This window comes from Mesoplodon bidens (genome assembly GCF_964165515.1).
Source record: "Mesoplodon bidens genome assembly, chromosome: 8".
Classification (NCBI taxonomy): Eukaryota; Metazoa; Chordata; class Mammalia; order Artiodactyla; family Ziphiidae; genus Mesoplodon; species Mesoplodon bidens.
This window is the reverse complement of record NC_138165.1, coordinates 104935627-104953974: the sequence shown is the minus strand read 5'-3', so window position 1 is coordinate 104953974 and position 18348 is coordinate 104935627. Positions and strand designations below refer to the sequence as shown.

General features: G+C 36.6%; 1 protein-coding gene across 9 annotated transcripts in view; it reads right to left on the bottom strand.

Annotated features, from left to right (window-relative positions):
• The window catches only part of LOC308621982 (nuclear body protein SP140-like), an 86107-nt gene that overhangs the window by 21330 nt on the left and 46429 nt on the right, over nucleotides 1–18348 (bottom strand). For 6 of the 9 annotated variants that reach the window (XM_081242940.1, XM_081242947.1, XM_081242943.1 and 3 more), the window contains 5 exons: nucleotides 17487–17570; nucleotides 17004–17084; nucleotides 7131–7217; nucleotides 6800–6916; nucleotides 5723–5776 (listed from right to left, as the gene is read on the bottom strand). In XM_081242940.1, coding sequence (XP_081099066.1) covers nucleotides 5723–5776; nucleotides 6800–6916; nucleotides 7131–7217; nucleotides 17004–17084; nucleotides 17487–17570 — 423 coding nt within the window. The remainder of the gene's footprint in view (nucleotides 1–5722; nucleotides 5777–6799; nucleotides 6917–7130; nucleotides 7218–17003; nucleotides 17085–17486; nucleotides 17571–18348) is intronic. The other 3 variants (XM_081242945.1, XM_081242948.1, XM_081242946.1) reach the window with 3 other exon arrangements.

Here is an 18348-nt window from a genome sequence, read left to right as displayed (position 1 = left end):
GAGAACATGCTCTAAAATCATATATAAAGTTTTATACAAAGCCAAATTAAGTTATCATGAAAAAAATAAGAATAGTGGTTGCCACTGATGAGTGAGGGATAAGGATATACCAGAAAGGGCATAAGGGTTGTTTCCAGGATGATGGTCATGTTCTGTATCCTGATAAGGATTTGGATTACATGGGACAATACATTTATTAAAACTCATCAATGGTACACTTAGTATTTGTACATTTCATTATAAATTTTATCTTGCAAACAAGTATTGAACTCTAGTTAATGATGTACATGCTGAAGTATTTGGGGAGAAGTGTACTGACATCTGCAACTTTGAAATGTTTCAAACTTAAAGATGGGTTAGTGGATATATAGAGAAATGGATAGATGGAAAGAAATCTGATAAAGCAAGAATAGTACAATGTTAATTGTGAATCTATGTTAAAGTATTCTGGTGTTTACTGTAAAATTCTCCCAAGTTTTCTCTAAATTTAAATTTTCCATGATTCAGTGTTGGAGAAAGAGCTTTTAGAGAGAAAGGACAGATTATTTACCAAGAAATGACAATCACAATAAAAGAGGAATTTGCATCAGTCACAAAACAGATTCTAGAAGACAATGTAGTAAACACTTTACTAATGAAAAATAAAAGTCAACCTAGAAATTTTAACCTTGGGTCTATCAAAAAAAAGACAAATTTGCACATACAACACTTGAAAAATTTACCACTTAGAGACCACGCAAAATCATAATATTAATAGCTTCAAAATTATAATTAAAAGAAAATAAAATGTTAAACAATAGCTAAATGGTAGAGATGGACGGTCAACATGTAGTGAATCCATGCTAAGATCCTTGTCATCTTTGGGGATTGGGGCATGGTTAAAAAGATTACAGAAATTTATCTCTAATCGCCAAACCAGCAGGGAAAAAAGGTGGAATATAGAATTCTATCTCAGTCCATTTGAAAGTAGGAAAGAGACACAAAAACACAGAAAAATGAAGATGAACAGTGATATAGAATATGTAAGCCCACATATATTAGGAATCAGAATAAATGTAAACAAATAAAATTTAACTATTAAAAGATGAGGATTATCAGAGAAGTTTAGAAAAAGCTAAGTGTTGTTACATAGGCCTAAAACAAAGCTGCAAAAAAGGGCTTAATGCAAAGGGAGTAAAAAACATCAAAAACATAAAACATAAAAGTTCATGGAACAGTATCAGCACCCTGAAAGAGAGATTTAAGATCAAAAGCATTAATAGGGAGAAAGAGGAACACTGTATAATAATAATAGGAAAAAATCCACTAAGTTATACAGTCATGAATAGCCTCAAAGTATTTAAAGTAAAACAACAGAGTAGTGAGGAGGCAAATACACAACCATGTGGGAGAACTTACCACACCTAAATATAAACCTGATAGAAAGAATATAAGCTACTTTAGAAGATTTAGAAGAACCAAACACCAAAGTTGTGCTTGATAAAGACTGTTTATGGGGAGAGGCCAGATCCCAAGAAATAGTTCAATGCACACTATTTTTAAGTGGCACAGAACATTCACAAATATTGACATAAATTAGCATGCAAAGGAACTTTCAACAAATTTTAAAGAATTGATGAGGTCAGTTTGTTAAAACTCATCCAATCATACCTTAAAAGTGATGAGTGCTATTATAGAAAATTATAGCTCAATAAAGCTGACAAGGAAAGTAAAAATGTGCAAGATCTATTTAAAAAACTAAAACTTTGTTGAAGGACATAAAACGTGATCTGAATAAATGAGTAGTTCATTCTCCATGTAAAAACCTCATTTCTACCCAAATTTATCTCCAAATTGAATGTATTTTCAAAGTTCCAATGCAGTTGGGGAGGTATTAAGAGGAAATCTTGATTGATTCTAAAATTCATGCACAGTGAGGGAGCCAGAATTACTGAAATTCTGAAACCTCCTTTTCTCTTGCTTCTTATTATATTTTTTTACTTTTTTTCTTTGTTAAAAAAAGTATAACAAGTAAGAATAGAAAATTTTACTTTAAAGCACTGTAATTAAACCGACTTGATAACACGGTATTGTGAAGCAATTATATTCCAATAAAGATCTATTAAAAAAAATAAACTGACCAGCATTTCAGAGTAGAGTCAGACACAGATCTGTGAATACAGGAAAAGGCACAAAAGGGCATTAAAATCATGAAGAAAAAAGTGTTGGTGTTCATAGGCACATGAAAAGATGTTCAACATCGCTAATCATCAGGGAAATGAAAATCAAAACCACAATGAGATATCACCTCACACCTGTCAGAATGACTATCATCAAAAAGAATACAAATAGCAAAGTTGGCAAGAACGTAGAGAAAAGGGAACCCTCCTACCCCGTTGGTGGGAATGTAAGTTGGTACAGCCACTGTGGAAAAAAGTATGGGGGTTTCTAAAAAAACTAAAAATAGAACTATCATATGGCCCAGCAATCCCACTCCTGGGCATATAGCCAAAGAACACAAAAACACTAATTTGAAAAGATACATGTATCCCAATATTTGCAGCAGCATTATTTACACTGCCAAGATATGGAAGCAACCTAAGTGTCCATCAACAGATGAATGGAAAAAGAAGATGTGGTGTGTATATATATATATATATATATATATATATATATATATACACATACTATGGAATACTACTCAGCCATAAAAAAGAATGAATTTTTGCCATTTGAAGCAATATGGATGGATTTGGAGGGAATTATGCTAAGTGAAATAAGTCAGACAGAGAAAGGCAAATACTGTATTATATAACTTATATTTAGAACCTAAAAAAACACAACAAAGTAGTCGAATATAACAAAAAAGTAGCAGACACAGATACAGAGAACAAACTAGTGGTTACTAGTGGGGAGAAGGAAGAGGGGAGGGGAAATATAGGGATGGGGATTAAGAGGTACAAACTATTAGGTATAAAACAAGCTACAAGAATGTATTGTACATCATGGGGAATATAGCAAATATTTTATAATAACTATAAATGGAATATAACCTTTAAAAACTGTGAATCACTATATTGTACACCTGTAACATATAATACTGTACATCAACTATACTTCAATTTAAAAAAAAGTGTTGGTGTTATTCCTTGTAATTACTATCTCACATGATACACAAAGAGGTGAGTCCTATGTGAATAATAGATTTAAGCATTTAAAAGCACTAAGTGCTTCAAATATTCTAGAAGCAAATATAAATATTTTAAAAATCTTGAGATGGAAAATATCTTTGTACATTGTAAACAAAACCTAGAAGCCATAAAGGAAAACCCTGATAGATTTTACTACATAAAATTTTCAAATTTCTCTAGAACAAAATATGCTATAAACAAACCTAAGAGAATAACATCAAATGAGACAAAATACTAACCACATACATAGGCAAAATTATATATATATATATATATATATATATATTCCTATGCTTGTTCAGCATGGTAAAAAAAAATGATAGCAATACTGAGCAAGGCATACACACCAGCCATTTTTATTTATTTATTTATTTTCATCAGCCATTTTTAGAAAAAGGAAAACAAACAACGAATAACAAATGAAAAGTGCTCGACCACAACAAAAATGAGAGCAATGCAAATTAAAGCAGAATGAAATGAAACTTTTTACAATTAAGTTTGGCAAAATGTTAAATGTTTATAATGTCTGTGCATGATATACTGATTTAAACTAAGGGAAATGTAACAGTAAGAATAGATTTATGATATAATATGTTAGTATATGATATAAATGAGTTAATACATGCATAGAAAAATCTGGAAAGATATACATCAATCAAAATTTACAAAGAACATATATTTTAAAATTTTAAGAACAACAAAATTTTTGAAAAAATGTAAGTCTCACTGAACTAAAATCAAAGAATCCAGAGAGCTCTGTTCCTTTCTGGAAGCCGTAGGGGATAATTCATTTCTTTACCTTTTCCAGCTTCCGAAGGCTGCCCACATTTCTTGGCTCATTGCTCCCTGCCTTAATCTTCAAAGCCAGCCACATTGTATCTCTCTGATCATTATCTGATAGTCACATACCCCTCTCTCCATAGCAGGAAAGGTTTTCTGATTTTAAGGACCCCTGTGATTTGATGGGAGCCACCCAGATAATCTAGAAAAATCTCTGCATCTCAAAATCCTTAACTTAATCACACCATCAAAGTCTCTGTTGCCAGGTGAAGTAACAGATTACAGGTTCCAGGCACTAGAAAAAGGACATCTCTGTTTCTGTTGGTATGACGTTTTCAAGAATCTTATCAATCTCTGATGTATGTCATGGGGATCTCCTCCATTAGACAACAGTCTCTTCTACGGATCTTTCCTGTATACTCACATATCTATTTTTCACTTCTGCTGAGATGGCTGAAGGTATCTATGGGTCACAAACTTAACCTCTTCGAAGATCATTTTATATGACTGATTACCCTGACTTTTCACTACTTCTGGGGCATTAGCAAAAAGTTATACAGCCACACTCTTGGTTGTCACTGCAGAACACGTTTTTCTGACAATGAAACTCCTAATATGAGCATCTTTTGCAATCTGAATAGGCTAAGAATTTTCCAAATCATCAAGTTCTTATTCCTTTTGTTTAGCAGTTCTTCCCTTGACTTATCTCTTTCCTCTCACAGTTTACTCTAAGCAGCAACATGAAACCAGCTGCACCTTTATCATAGTACTTAGAAATCTCCTTAGCTATATATCCAGAAAATTCTGCTTTCTGCATAACTTCAGGATAGAATTTCACTGAGCTTTCTGCCACTATATAATAAGGATCCCCTTTCCTTTAATTTCCAAAAACATGTTCCTTATTTCCTTCAGTGACACCTTTAAACTAACAGTGGTTTCATGACAATTTACGCATTCTCTAATATGATATAGGTTTTCTCTACCATGTTTTTCACTTCCAAGTCCTCACAAGCAGAGTCTTCAGCACCACCTTTCTACTAACAAACTGCTCAAGGCAATCTAGACATTCTCTATCATTCTACTTAAAGTTCTTCTTATAACCCAATTTCCCTCTGGCCATTGCCCAATTCCAAAGCTACTTCCACATTTTCGGGAATGCATTATTAGCTGCACCCCACTTCCCATGACCAAAAATTCTGCATTACTCTTTTATTGCTGCCATAACAAATGACCTCAAATTTAGTGACTTAAAACAATTTATTATCTTACACTTGTGTTGGTTAGAAGTCTGACAAGGGTCTCTCTGGGCTGAAATCAAGGTTTCAGTAGGCCTTCATTCCTATATGGAGGCTGTAGAGGAAAATCTATTTCTTTTACTTTCCCAGCTTCTAGGAGCCACCCATATTCCTTTTTCCTCCCCTTCATCTGCAAAGCCAGCAATATTGCATCTCTCTGTGACTATCTTCCATAATCGCTTCTCCCTCTCTTCACAGCCAGACACACTTCTTCCTTTTTTAAGGCCCATTTGATGATATTGGATGCACCACAATAATCCAGGATAATCGCCCCTTTCAAGGTCCCTATCTTAATTATATCTGTAAAATCCCTTTTGCCATGTAAGAGAACAGATTACAGGTTCCAGAGATTAGGATATAGACATCTTTATGGGGCTGTCATATTATTAATATTTATTATTATAAATAATAATAATGAAACTGGCCTTAAAAACTCATTTTAATATCAAAAGCAAGTAAAACTGTATGCACTCTTACTTCTTTTCCTCTTGAGTTTTCCCAAAGTAGAGTTGTTTCCAAGATCCACAGTATCTAGAAAAAACAGGTGGTGAGGAAACAAAAATGAATAAATAAAAGTTATAAATCTTAGGATGATTCATACTGCAAAAGGCTTGAATTTATAAAGATGTTTGGGTTATAACCTGTCCCTTCCTTCTAAAGGAACTAAACCTACTGAATTGAGAAGTGAGAGTCCAGGATGGGCCCTGGGTCTTCCTTTATTTCTTAATGGGACTTGGAAAAACATTCTTCAATACCTATGTACTTCAGTTTACTCAGGGATATTTGTCTAGTTCTTAAGAATTTTGTTCGGGTTAAATAAGATTTGATGTACAAAACTTAATAGGATCACTATATAAACAAGTGACATGCTGGAGAACATCTATCAAAAATATGTGCTGGGGGCTTCCCTGGTGGCGCAGTGGTTGGGGGTCCGCCTGCCGATGCAGGGGACACGGGTTCGTGCCCCGGTCTGGGAAGATCCCACATGCCGTGGAGTGGCTGGGCCCGTGAGCCATGGCCGCTGAGCCTGCGCGTCCAGAGCCTGTGCTCCGCAACGGGAGATACCACAGCACTGAGAGGCCCGCGTACCACAAAAAAAAAAAAAAAATGTGCTGGGTTAAGAATAGTTGATCTGAAGTCTTTTCTCCTGACAATTAAGTGACAGGACTAGTTATCTCTTGAGACCTTTCTAAGGTTGGGAAAAAAATGACACTATTATCTACTAGTAGACATACACTTGACTTTCTTGGGTGACAGGGATAGAAAACATTGTAAATCACAAGGCTTTATTAGTAATATACTGATATAATAAACAATACACTGCCATTTTTAAAAGTGTATTTCCACTACATCATCCATATATAATCAACATGGGCCATCCCTTAAACACAATTTTATAATGATCTCTTACTTCCCTGCTCTTCCCAAAAGGATCAGGTCAAGCAAATGCAGAGATCAGGATACTGGGAGGGACTGGACCACCTGCCACCACCCAACCTGCGTCTGTGTTCCCAGTGGAGCCACCCCCATCTCACCACACTCAGGTAGGCTTACCCATCCTGGCACTAGCTTCTTTACTTTCAGTACTTCCTTCTGGACCTCTTGGCACATCTTTTGAGAAACACATAACACAAGGACACTTCTCATTTCCAACTGTTGGTAGCTCTGTTCCTGGGCCAAAATTGTGAATTATGAGGACTCTTCATTTCCCTAGTGATCCTCTTTTCTGAACCCTTGTTGATCCCACTTTTTCTACTTCTTCCTCTGAAATCTTTCATTGATCCTCCTTACACCTGATTCTTCCTTTAAGTCTCCCTTTCCCCCTTCCTCATCCTTTTCTCTTTACCAGAATTTGTTTCTGTTTTTTTTCTTAATTCATAATTACCTTGTCTATCGTAAGATGGTGGACTAGAAGTTAGATCTTCAGAATCTCCTTCTGTATTCATTCGGAGAGCTTCTAGTTTGCCAGATACTAAAGAGAAACAGGAAAATTACCGTCCACAGACCCTGAGACAGTGATTAGGGAAGAGTTCCTGGGGATCTCATAATGCACACTAATATTCTGAACTGAAACGAACTGCTTTCTAGCTCCAGTGCTGGACACCCCATGACAAACAACTAGCAAGACAGGAACACGACCCCACCAACTAGCAGAGAGGCTGCCTAAAATCTTACTAAGTTCACAGACATCCCAAAACACACCACCAGACATGGCTCTGCCCACCAGAAAGACAAGATCCAGCCTCACCCACTAGAACACAGGTACAAGTCTCCTCCACCAGGAAGCCTACACAGACCCCTGAACCAACCTTACCCACTGGGGACGGACACCCAAAACAATGGGAACTACGAACCTGCAGCCTGCGAAAAGGAGACCCCAAACACAGTAAGTTAAACAAAATGAGAAGACAGAGAAACACATAGCAGATGAAGGAGCAAAGTAAAAACCCACCAGACCAAACAAATGAAGAGGAAATAGGCAGTCTACCTGAAAAAGAATTCAGAGAAATGAATGATCCAAAATCTTGGAAATAAAGATGATCCAAAACCTTGGAAATAGAATGGAGGAAATACAAGATACACTTAACAAGGACCAAGAAGAAATAAAGAGCAAACAAACAATGATGAACAACAAAATAAATGAAATTTGAAATTCTCTAAAAGCAATCAATAGCAGAATAACTGAGGCAGAAGAACGGATAAGTGACCTGGAAGATAAAATAGTGGAAATAACTACCACAGAGTAGAATAAAGAAAAAAGAATGAAAAGAACTGAGGACAGTCTCAGAGACCTCTGGGACAACATTAAACATGCCAACATTCGAATTATAGGGGTCTCAGAAGAAGAAGAGAAGAAGAAAGGGACTGAGAAAATATTTGAAGAGATTATAGTTGAAAACTTCCCTAATATGGGAAAGGAGAGTCAATCAAATCCAGAAAGTGCAGAGAGTCCCATACAGCATAAATCCAAGGAGAAACGTGCCAAGACACATATTAATCAAACAATCAAAAGTTAAATACAAAGAAAAAATATTAAAAGCAGAAAGGGAAAAACAACATATAACATACAAGGGAATCCCCATAAGGTTGACAGCTGATCTTTCAGCAGAAACTCTGTAAGCCAGAAGGGAGTGTCAGGACATATTTAAAGTGATGAAAGGGAAAAGCCTACAACCAAGATTACTCTACCCAGCAAGGGTCTCATTCAGATTCAAAAGAGAAATTAAAATCTTTACAGACAAGCAAAATCTAAGAGAATTCAGCACCATCAAACCAACTATACAACAAATGCTAAAGGAACTTCTCGAGCAGGAAACACAAGACAAGGAAAAGACCTACAAAAACAAACCCAAAACAATTAAGAAAATGGTAATAGGAACATACATATCGATAATTACCTTAAATGTAAATGGATTGAATGCTTCAGCCAAAAGACATAGACTGGCTGAATGGATACAAAAACAAGACCCGTATATATGCTGTCTACAAGAGACCCACTTCAGACCTAGGGACACCTACAGACTGAAAGTGAGGGGATGGAAAAAGATATTCCATGCAAATGGAAATCAAAAGAAAGCTGGAGTAGCAATTCTCATATCAGACAAAATAGACTTTAAGATAAAGACTATTACAAGAGACAAAGAAGGACACTATGTAATGATCAAGGGATCAATCCAAGAAGAAGATACAACAATTGTAAATATTTACACACCCAGCATAGGAGCACCACAATACATAAGGCAAATGCTAACAGCCATAAAAGGGGAAATCAACAGTAACACAATAATAGCAGGGGACTTTAACAGCCCACTTTCACCAATGGACAGATCATCCAAAGTGAAAATAAATAAGGAAACACAAGCTTTAAATGAAACATTAAACAAGATGGACTTAACTGATATTTATAGGAAATTTCATCCAAAAACAACAGAATACACTTTCTTCTCAAGTGCTCATGGGACATTCTCCAGGATAGATCATATCCTGGGACACAAGTCAAGCCTTGGTAAATTTTAGAAAATTGAAATTGTATCAAGTATCTTTTATGACCACAGTGCTATGAGACTAGATATCAATTACAGGAAAAAATACTGTAAAAAATACAAACACATGGAGGCTAAACAATACACTACTAAATAACCAAGAGATCACTGAAGAAATCAAGGAGGAAATCAAAAAATACCTAGAAACAAATAACAATGAAAACACGATGACCCAAAACCTATGGGATGCAGCAAAAGCAGTTCTAAGAGGGAAGTTTATAGCAATACTATCCTACCTCAAGAAATAAGAAAAATCTCAAAGAAACAACCTAACCTTACACCTAAAGCAATTAGAGAAAGGAGAACCAAAAAACCCCAAAGTTAGCAGAAGGAAAGAAATCATAAAGATCAGATAAAAAATAAATGAAAAAGAAATGAAGGAAGCAATAGCAAAGATCAATAAAACTAAAAGCTGGTTCTTTGAGAAGATAAACAAAATTGATAAACCATTAGCCAGACTCATCTAGAAAAAAAGGGAGAAGACTCAAGTCAACAGAATTAGAAATGAAAAAGGAGAAGTAACAACTGACACTGCAGAAATAAAAGGATCATGAGAGATTACTACAAGCAACTATATGCCAATAAAATGGACAACCTTGAAGAAATGGACAAATTCTTAGAAAAGCACAACCTTCTGAGACTGAACCAGGAAGAAATAGAAAATATAAACAGACCAATCACAAGTACTGAAATTGAAATTGTGATTAAAAATCTTCCAACAAACAAAAGCCCAGGACCAGATGGCTTCACAGGCGAATTCTATCAAATATTTAGAGAAGAGCTAACACATATCCTTCTCAAACTCTTCCAAAATATAGCAGAGGGAGGAATACTCCAAAACTCATTGTACGAGGCCACCATAACCCTGATACCAAAACCAGACAAAGATGTCACAAGGATAGGAAACTAGAGGCCAATATTACTGATGAACATAGATGCAAAAATCCTCAACAAAATACTAGCAAACAGAATCAAACAGCAAATTAAAAGGATCATACACCATGACCAAGTGGGGTTTATCCCAGGAATTCAAGGATTCTTCAATACATGCAAATCAATCAATGTGATACACCATATTAACAAATTGAAGGATAAAAACCACATGATAATCTCAATAGATGGAGAAAAAGCTTTTGAAAAAATTCAACACCCATTTATGATAAAAAACCATCCAGAAAGTAGGCATAGAGGGAACTTACCTCAACATAATAAAGGCCATATATGACAAACCCACAACCAACATTGTTCTCAGTGGTGAGAAACTGAAACCATCTCCTCTACGATCAGGAACAAGACAAGGGTGTCCATTCTCACCACTACTATTCAACATAGTTTTGGAAGTTTTAGCCACAGCAATCAGAGAAGAAAAAGAAATAAAAGGAATCCAAATTGGAAAAGAAGAAGTAAAACTCTCACTGTTTGCAGATGACATGATACTATACATAGAGAATCCTAAAGATGCTACCAGAAAACTACTAGAGCTAACCAATGAATTTGGTAAAGTAGCAGGATACAAAATGAATGCACAGAAATCTCTTGCATTCCTATACACTAATGATGAAAAACCTGAAAGAGAAATTAAGGAAACACTCCCATTTACCACTGCAACAAAAAGAATAAAATATCTAGGAATAAACCTACCTAAGGAGACAAAAGACCCGTATGCAGAAAACTATAAGACAATGATGAAAGAAATTAAAGATGATACAAACATATGGAGAGGTATACCACATTCTTGGATTGGAAGAATCAATATTGTGAAAATGAAGATAGTACCCAAAGCAATCTACAGATTCAGTATAATCCCTATCAAACTACCACTGGCATTTTTCACAGAACTAGAACAAAAAATTTCATAATTTGTATGGAAACACAAAAGACCTCGAATAGGCAAAGCAATCTTGAGAAAGAAAAACGGAGCTGGAGGAATCAGGCTCCCTGACTTCAGACTGTACTACAAAGCTACAGTGATCAAGACAGTATGGTACAGGCACAAAAACAGAAATGCACATCAATGGAACAGGGTAGAAAGCCCAGAGATAAACCCATGCACATATGGTCACCTTATTTTTGATAAAGGAGGCAAGAATATACAATGGAGAGAAGACAGTCTCTTCAATAAGTGGTTCTGGGAAAACTGGACAGCTACATGTAAAAGAATGAAATTAGAACACTTCCTAATACCATACACAAAAACAGACTGGGGCTTCCCTGGTGCTGCAGTGGTTGAGAGTCCACCTGCCGATGCAGGGGACACGGGTTCATGCCCCGGTTCGGGAAGATCCCACATGCCACGGAGCGGCTGCGCCCGTGAGCCATGGCCGCTGAGCCTGCGTGTCCGGAGCCTGTGCTCCGCAATGGGAGAGGCCACAACAGTGAGAGGCAAAAAAAAAAAAAAAAAAAGGCTGAAAATGGATTAAGGACCTAAATGTAAGGTCAGACGTTATAAAACTCTTAGAGGAAAACATAGGAAGAACATTCTTTGACATAAATCACAAGGTGATCCTTTCTGACCCACCTCCTAGAGAAATGGAAATAAAGACAAAAATAAACACATGCGACCTAATGAAACTTAAAAGGAAACTATAAATAAGAAGAAAGACAGCCCTCAGAATAGGAGAAAATATTTGCAAATGAAGCAAATGACAAAGGATTAATCTCCAAAGTATACAAAAAGTTCATGCAGCTCAGTATTAAAAAAAAACAAGCAACCCAATCCAAAAATGGGCAGAAGACCTAAATAGACATTTCTCCAAAGAAGATATATGGATTGCCAACAAACACATGAAAGGATGCTCAACATCACTAATCATTAGAGAAATGCAAATCAAAACCACAATGAGGTATCACCTCACACTGGTGAGAATGGCCATAATAAAAAAATCTACAAACAATAAACGCTGGAGTGTGGAGAAAAGGGAACCCTCTTGCACTGTTGGTGGGAATGTAAATTGATACAGCCACTATGGAGGCTCCTAAAAAAATTAACAAAAGAACTACCATATGACCCAGCAATCCCACTACTGGGCATATACCCTGAGAAAACCATAATTCAAAGAGACATGTACCACAATGTTCATTGCAGCACTTTTTACAATAGCCAGGACATGGAAGCAACGTAAGTGTCCATCGACAGATGAATGGATAAAGAAGTTGTGGCACATATATACAGTGGAATATTAGCCATAAAAAGAAACAAACGAGTTATTTGTAGTGAGGTCGATGGAAGTAGAGACTGTCACACAGAGTGAAGTAAGTCAGAAAGAGAAAAACATATACCGTATGCTAACACATATATATGGAATCTAAAAACAAACAAACAAAATGGTTCTGAGGAACCTAGGGGCAGGACAGGAATAAAGATGCAGATGCAGAGAACGGACTTGAGGACACAGGGAGGGGGACAGGTAAGATGGGACAAAGTGATAGAGTTGCATTGATATATATACACTACCAAATGTAAAATAGGTAGTGGGAAGCAGCCACATAGTATAGGGAGATCAGCTCGGTGCTTTGTGACCACCTAGAGGGGTGGGATAGGGAGGATGGGAGAGAGACGCAAGAGGGATGGGATGTGAGGATATATGTATACATATAGCTGATTCACTTTGTTATACAGCAGAAATGAACACAACATTGTAAAGCAATTATACTCCAATAAAGACGTAAAAAAAAGAAAAGAAAAGAAAAGAAAACCCCCCAAAAAACAATGAACTGCTTTCTGGGAAAAAGAATATCTGCTTCAATAATCACATCTGAGATCCAACAGAGCCATGTTTTTGCCATCTTTTGAACCTCATTCTGCTTTCTCTACTTTTATTTTTCTACTTTTATCCCTAAGAATAAAATTAAAAGATCTTATCCTTCTAGGAAAAACTGACTGTCCTTTGAAAGTTGCAAAAAGTAATTGCCAGAACCAGTTTTAAATTCATCCCAATTGGCCAGTGACTGCTTGCATCACTAACGACATCTAAAGTCAGCTAATCAGTGGCAGCCTTACACTTACTAAAATCAGCCAGTCAGCAACAGACACACTTCAGAAAGCCTATGTGTATGGCTAAATGCTAACCAATTTATAAACACTCCTGTTTCTGAAAGTCTGCAGTCCCTGAACTACATGCTTCCCAAAACTGTAAATAAAAAGACAACATTGTAAATGAACTATACTCCAATAAAAATTAATTAAAAAATAAGTAAAATCAGCAGTTTCCTTTATTAAAAAAAACTGTGTACAGTGCTTCCTCCCACCATGTGTCTTGCTTAGCAAGCAATAAATCCAGCTTTAGCTTCAAATATTGCACGGTGGCCACTCTTCCTTCACAAATGGTGTTCCCACCAAGATCATCTTGAGGACTCTTGCTTAGGGGTGTCTTGTGGGACCCTTGGACCAACAGGTGTTGGTCCAAAACCCCAGCTTCTTGTGCACAACTCAGATTGTCTTCCTGATCCACTGCCAAGTGAATCCATCTCAAGAACAACTTGAGCCCTGACTTGTTTCATTGAAGTTTTATTTCTGAATTTATTTTATTATTTAAAGATGTGTATGCAATTAGATACAAAGTAAGTAGACATTTTGGTTTGACAGGACAGCATTTAGCAAATGTTCTGTTAACGTGCTTATTCTTCCACTACTTCATTTATTCTCACTTTTCTTTTGTCTATTTTTTAAAAGTCTTGTCTCATGTGTGTTTGTCTGTTCCTGATTTTCCTGTGCTTCTTGATTATTAGAAGATAGTGATCCAAAGCAAATAGATAGAGGCATAGACTTGATAAATCCCCAATCCAAGCTAGCCCCAAAGACTAATTAATGGATGGGGGTCCATTAGAAAGTAGATAATTTGTGCAAATATATTTTGTCACATTTTGTCTTGGGTCCCTCACCAAAACTTTCATGAGGATACTTGACATCATATTAATTTTTGAAAGAAAATCCTTTTGTTTAGTACATAACTGTTATCACATAATTGATCATATGTCTTCTTTTTAGTTTCTGCTTGATTGATGAGCACAATACTCTATTTTCAGGACACCATTCATACTTATGACTCTATGTCTTGGGCTTGTCTTTGCCAAAGTCACAATCTCCCACTGGCAGAACTTTGACTTCCTCTCTGTACTCTCAGTGTGATTCTAACTTGCACTTAATAAATGGTAAATTTTCACAAAAGATGTCTTTAGATTTCAGTGGGGAACTTTTGGCATGTTAAAAGTAAATGACTCATTTGATAATATTTCTCTAAAAGGACTGAAAAAAATGACCAAGAGTAGTTCCATGTGCCAACCAATAACTGCTATATTCAGACCATTATGTAACAAACTGTCCTTTCTTTTCTCTAAGAAACTCCTAAAAATTTAATAGGTAAGGCTCTATTCTGCAAATGAAACTACATATTAAGTGTACTAAGAAGGGCTAACCTTAGAATTCCTGGAAAATTCTCCTACACATGATCACTTTATAGTTAATCTGAGCATCAGTATGCCTATACTATGCATATTCAAGATATGCAGGAAATAAACAAAATAGGTATACCTCACTTCCCTGTAGTGCCTAAGCCAATTACTACAGTCTTCTCTAAAGTCAAATTCTTTTCTTTAACACACTTATGCTCAGCTTTCTTTGGTGTTTTAATTTGTTTGATAGCCTATATGATTTGCTTGGGAAAATCAACGGCTCATCTGGATAGTTATTTTCTGGCGATTGACTCAAGCTTCATTGTCATAGGTAGAATTCTAAAATGACCTCCCAAGATTTGTTCCTAAACCCCAGGGACCGTGAATATCGTAAGACATTACCCCCATTTTTAGGTTACGTTGTATGGCAGAGTTGATGTTTAAGAAAAGGAAATTGTCAACACAAGCAATAACAAATGTTGGTGAGAATGTGGAGCAAAGGAAACCCTTGAGCACTGTTGGTGGGATGTAAATTGGTGCAACCACTGTGGAAAACAGCACGGAGTTTCCTCAAAAAACTAAAAATAGAACTACCATATGTTCCAGCAATTCCACTCCTGGATATATAATCCAAAGGGAACAAAATCTGCACCCTAATGTTCATTGCAGCATTATTTAAACAAGAGCCAAAGACATGGGAACAACCTAAGTGTTCATCAATAGATAAATAGATAAAGGAAATGTCATATATATGTGTGTGTGTGTGTGTGTGTGTGTGTGTTATAGAGTAATATTCTTACTCAAGGAAGGAGAATCCTAGGACTTAGTTTCTAATGTCCACTTCCAGAAGAGATAGTTTAGATACTTCCTTACTAAATCCTGACTTAATATTGTTTGGTGATAAGTTTTATCTCTAAAATAAAAATAAAATTAAATGAGACAAAAGAAAATAAAGTAAAATGAAATACCAGGCTGGTTATGCAATGACTGTTCCAGACTCCCTTGTAGAGTTCATTCCCTTACAGAAAGCAAAATTGTCTCAAGTGACTGAACATAGAGCCTTCTCTAGGACATGTCAAATTGTTAAACTGAAAGCCATTATGCATCTGAAGTAGATCATAACTTCTGAATGCTGTGGAAACAAACAGATTTTCAATCTCTTCAGGTACTCATATAAAAACAGGTATCAAGTGGATTATTTAATGTCTTTTTACTACCCAAAGATCCCCAGAACATGCAGATAATTCCATGAAGTAGAACTGCTTCCACTCAAGATCATCAGAATAAGGTCTTCCTGGATGCCTAGATTGTCACACTGATTGTCACATTCTCCTTCATATTTTTATCCTTTATCCTTACAACTTTAGTTTTTCTATTTACTGGTTTAATGTTTGAAGCCTCTGACTTCCCCATAATGTTACTACTAATAATAACATTCCAAGACTGACTTCACTTAGGACGATCACCACCCTAACTTTATAATTCAGTTCTTCTAAAATATTTCTAGTAGAGCCAATTTGAAGAATTTTTGAACATGTCACTGTCCCAAGCCAACTCCTGGAAAAAAATAATGGTTTTACTTGTAATTATGCTTCTAAAATAAATTTTAGTTGAGGATAAATTGCATTAAGAAATATCAGGCTGACAGCTATTGATGGGCATTCAGGGCAAGGATGCTACAAACTATTTATATAAAGGCCATGACTCCACCTAATCATCAAAATCAGCTTAAACCCAACTGTACTTCATCTTTGAGCATTGTCCATGGAATAGGAAACAACTAAAACCCCCAAAGAACCTCAAACATTTGAAGTCATGAGTTATTCCTATAATAAGATCAAAAGTTCAAACATTTGGGCAAAGAAACAGTTTATGATGATTTAAAGTACATTACACCAACTTAACCAATAAATCAACTCTCTGTAGATAATACACAAATGAAAGATTATGTTTCTGTGCTGGAAGAGGTGAATATAAATATTCTTGGGAGATAATAAATAGCTAGAGATAATGTACTAACAGTTCCACTAAAGTTAATCAAATTTTTGTGCAGCTTCTGTGTTCTTTCTCCTATGTGTAATTCTATCTACTACAACTGAATATATGGACACCTACAATCAAACAACATGATCTCCCAATTATGGAGTTGCTCAAGGTTTCTTGTCCCTTGCAACGTACAAGAGCCAAAGAGCCAAGGTACATGTGAAGAATGATATTTGAGAATTAACTGGAACTTTCATTGTGGAGTATTCCCAGAGTAAAATCCATCAGGAAACACCATCCTCCTGACACCCTGCAGCCCAGACAGTCCTTATCTCTCTCACCTGCTCCACTTTTTGGTAGTGAGCTCAAGGATTCCTGGGGTTCTTCTTCATCACACATTTCTGAACAGGTACTGCTTCCTTCTGATAAATAGAATGAAATCTCTTGGAATCCCAGTGTATGACCAATGGAAACCATAGTAGGAAAACCCTCCCAGAGACAACCAGGAAGACCAGAGTGGCTCAAGTATCTCCAAGATGGGAATGTCCTTGCCCTTAGACCCTCCTGCCTTTGAGCTCACCTGACCTAGAGGTTAACATGGCTCCTGTCACTATCATCAGAGGCTGAAAACAGTCTACCCATCTCACTCCCTTCTTATACACTAATTTTCTCTGTCTTTTTCATCCTTTCCAGTTGGGTCTACATATTTCTTCTGTATGGGTATGTGAAGGGGAACAGGGTAGGAAGGGAGAAGAAAGATGGAGATTTTCCTCTCTGCAGACTGAAAAACAAAGATTCAATTTGGGAGTTGAAATCACAATTACCTTCTCCATCACATAGTGGCTGACTAGGCAGCTCCTCTGGTTCTTCTTCGTTGGTCATTTGGGAAGCTTCAGGATCACAGGACACTAAAGAGAAACAAGAAAATGAGCTGAGCCAGGATGCTCAGACCACAAGTGAGCTGCCCTTTGGGAAAAGGGACATCTGCTCCAAGGACCGCACCTGAGATCCAACTAAGCCCTGTTCTGCCTCTGTTTCCACCTCATTAACCTCATTCTCCTACCCTCTGCTTCTCAGTTTCCTATCTATAGATGTGCCTCTAAACATTTCTGCTTCTGCACTAGGAGAATAATTGTGCGCCTTTGATTTTGTGGGCTCTGATCCCCCTGATGTCTTCTATATTTATTTCCTCAGTGATGATCTTGGTCTCTTCCTCTCCCTACTGACATTCTTTATTTGAGAAGTGGAAGGCTCTCTGGTTCAGGCTCTGTTCTACTGCCCTTGGGATCCTGTAGGTCTCCCTTTGGACACTGACTTGCTACAAGCCTCACACAGCCACCACCCGCAATGAGATACTCGGGACACAGGTATTTCTGCCCTTCCTCCTACTTTGATCTCAGGGAAAACAAGTATCCTTTTTCTGTGCTTCCATATTCTTATCTCTAAGGAAGAATAATAACTGTTTCCCTGGCCAAGTCCTAAAGTTTTGTGAGGAAATCTTACTTGCCAAAGTACTTTGAAAAGAATAAAGCACTATATACTCCAATAACCTGATGACGAATACGTGGCAAAAAATGTCATTTGGGCCTTAGAGTCATTGATCTTCATTTCTGACAAGTAGATCTCAAGGACCATGTTTCTTTGGAAGCCTATCCAGGGTTATGACAATATGATATTATTATTATT